The sequence below is a fragment of the Mastomys coucha genome, unplaced genomic scaffold (genome assembly GCF_008632895.1).
Source record: "Mastomys coucha isolate ucsf_1 unplaced genomic scaffold, UCSF_Mcou_1 pScaffold2, whole genome shotgun sequence".
NCBI lineage: Eukaryota > Metazoa > Chordata > Mammalia > Rodentia > Muridae > Mastomys > Mastomys coucha.
The window spans coordinates 16,879,350-16,881,498 of record NW_022196902.1 but is presented as its reverse complement, the minus strand read 5'-3'; the positions used below and the strand labels follow the sequence as shown (position 1 = coordinate 16,881,498).

The 2,149-nt window shown below is 43.3% G+C and overlaps 1 protein-coding gene across 1 annotated transcript in view; it reads right to left on the bottom strand.

Moving 5' to 3' along the window:
* Positions 1-653: 653 nt before the first annotated feature.
* The window catches only part of Ccn2 (cellular communication network factor 2), a 3,564-nt gene continuing 2,068 nt past the window's right edge, over positions 654-2,149 (bottom strand). The window contains exon 4 of the mRNA XM_031380748.1: positions 654-2,008. Coding sequence (XP_031236608.1) covers positions 1,712-2,008 — 297 coding nt within the window. The 3' untranslated portion in view covers positions 654-1,711. The remainder of the gene's footprint in view (positions 2,009-2,149) is intronic.

Below are 2,149 nucleotides of genomic sequence, written 5' to 3'. Positions count from 1 at the left end.
CTGATTTAATTTTAACTTATGTTAGTCTATGCTTCCCATTTAACAGTGAGGTCTTCAAGTTCAGAACCAGAGCTATAGTCAAATACACAAGCTAATATTTAAACATTTTCTCCATGTAAGGCACAGATGAATCTGTGATGTGAAAGATTATAAATTAGCTTTAATGTCCAGATGTACCAATGGAAAAGGGGCCGAGTGAAGTACCCTGGGGTTGGTGGAAGCTGGAGGGTCCAAGTGAAGTACCCTGGGGTTGGTGGAAGCTGGAGGGTCCAAGTGAAGTACCCTGGGGTTGGTGGAAGCTGGAGGGACCAAGTGAAGTACCCTGGGGTTGGTGGAAGCTGGAGGGACCGAGTGAAGTACCCTGGGGTTGGTGGAAGCTGGAGGGACCGAGTGAAGTACCCTGGAGGTTGGTGGAAGCTGGAGTCAGCTACCCAAAGCTGAGCTGTGTTCCTTAAACCATGCACACAACTGATGTGTGTGTCTGCTTGGTTCAGTGTAAGGGATGCTTACCAAAATCCTATTGATTTCATGTGATTCATGCATATCAAAGTTATTTGTGAACTTCTTAAGTGTATTACCTTAAGAGAAATATGAACTTCCTGCTTACACCCAGGAAAACCCAAGACAAGTTTACAAGAATGAACAGCCAAGCCTTTCATATAAAAAAAAATATTTATATATATATATATACTTTATTTTCAACTAGAAAGGTGCAAACATGTAACTTTTGGTCACACTCTCAACAAATAAACTGCGCCCTTCCCCCAAACCAGTCATAATCAGAGCAGCAAACACTTCCTGGTGGAAATCTGACCAGTTACCCTGAGCCAGCCATTTCTCTCTGAAGGCCATTTGTTCACCAACAGAGATTTTACCACATTTCCTACTAGAATTCTGACTTCCACGACGTTGTTTTACCATCTACACACCACTTGTCCTGACAGATAGTCACTCAGGTTACAATTTCTACTGCAGTATCTCCTTTGTTTTGAATCACAGACAAGCTTTATGTCCTGTCTGTGGTGTTGGGAGTTGGAGGCTATCAGTTTAAAATCCCAAAAGCACTTAAAACAAAAACAAATGACTTTAAATTAACTTAAATAACTGTACATATGTATATATCCACAATATTTACAATATCAATAAAAATCTGGCTTGTAACAGGCAAACTCACTTGCCACAAGCTGTCCAGTCTAATAGACAAAGTTCTGACTCCTGACAAGTGTCATTGGAATCAGAATGTCAGAGCTGAAACTGCTGTTCTTAAAGAACAGCCGGACTCAGCCTCATGTAGAAGAGGACACACGCCCAGCTCTTGCTAGAGCAAGTCTGTCTGCAAGCATGCTATAATTCCCCTCCCCTGTTACACTCCAAAAAGTAGGCACATTGCTGCTAGGAAAATGCCGTCAGATAGTACCTGTCTTTCTCCTGGCATCTCCACTGTTCCAGGAGACTCACCTCTGTGTGCGTTCTGGCACTGTGCGCTAATGAACAACTGTCAAGTCTAAACGGAAACCAGTGCCTGAGATTGACAGACTACTTGTATGACAATGACATAACGTTCTCACTCTGGTGGGATGTTTTCTCCCACAGCAGTTAAAAACACAGATTTAAATTAATGTGCTACTGTAATCGTTTTTTACAGAAGAAAATGAGATGTAACTCAGTTCAAGTTATAGTCTAATGAGTTCATGTCTCTTACTCCCTGGCTTTATGCCATGTCTCCATACATCTTCCTGTAGTACAGGGACTCAAAGATGTCATTGTCCCCAGGACAGTTGTAATGGCAGGCACAGGTCTTGATGAACATCATGTTCTTTTTCATGATCTCGCCATCAGGGCATTTGAACTCCACTGGCAGAGTGGTGGTTCTGTGTGGTGTGCAGCAGCGGCCGTCTGTGCACACCCCACAGAACTTAGCCCTGTATGTCTTCACACTGGTGCAGCCAGAAAGCTCAAACTTGACAGGCTTGGCGATTTTAGGCGTCCGGATGCACTTTTTGCCCTTCTAAGGAAGACAAGAAGAGAAACAGCAATTACTACAATGGGAGTGGCCTTCCTCAACCCTCCGCAGACTAGCCCTATGTCATCTGACTTGTGTTTATATTCAGAGGGGAGCGACTGGGAGTTTCATTTGCCAGTTTTCCAA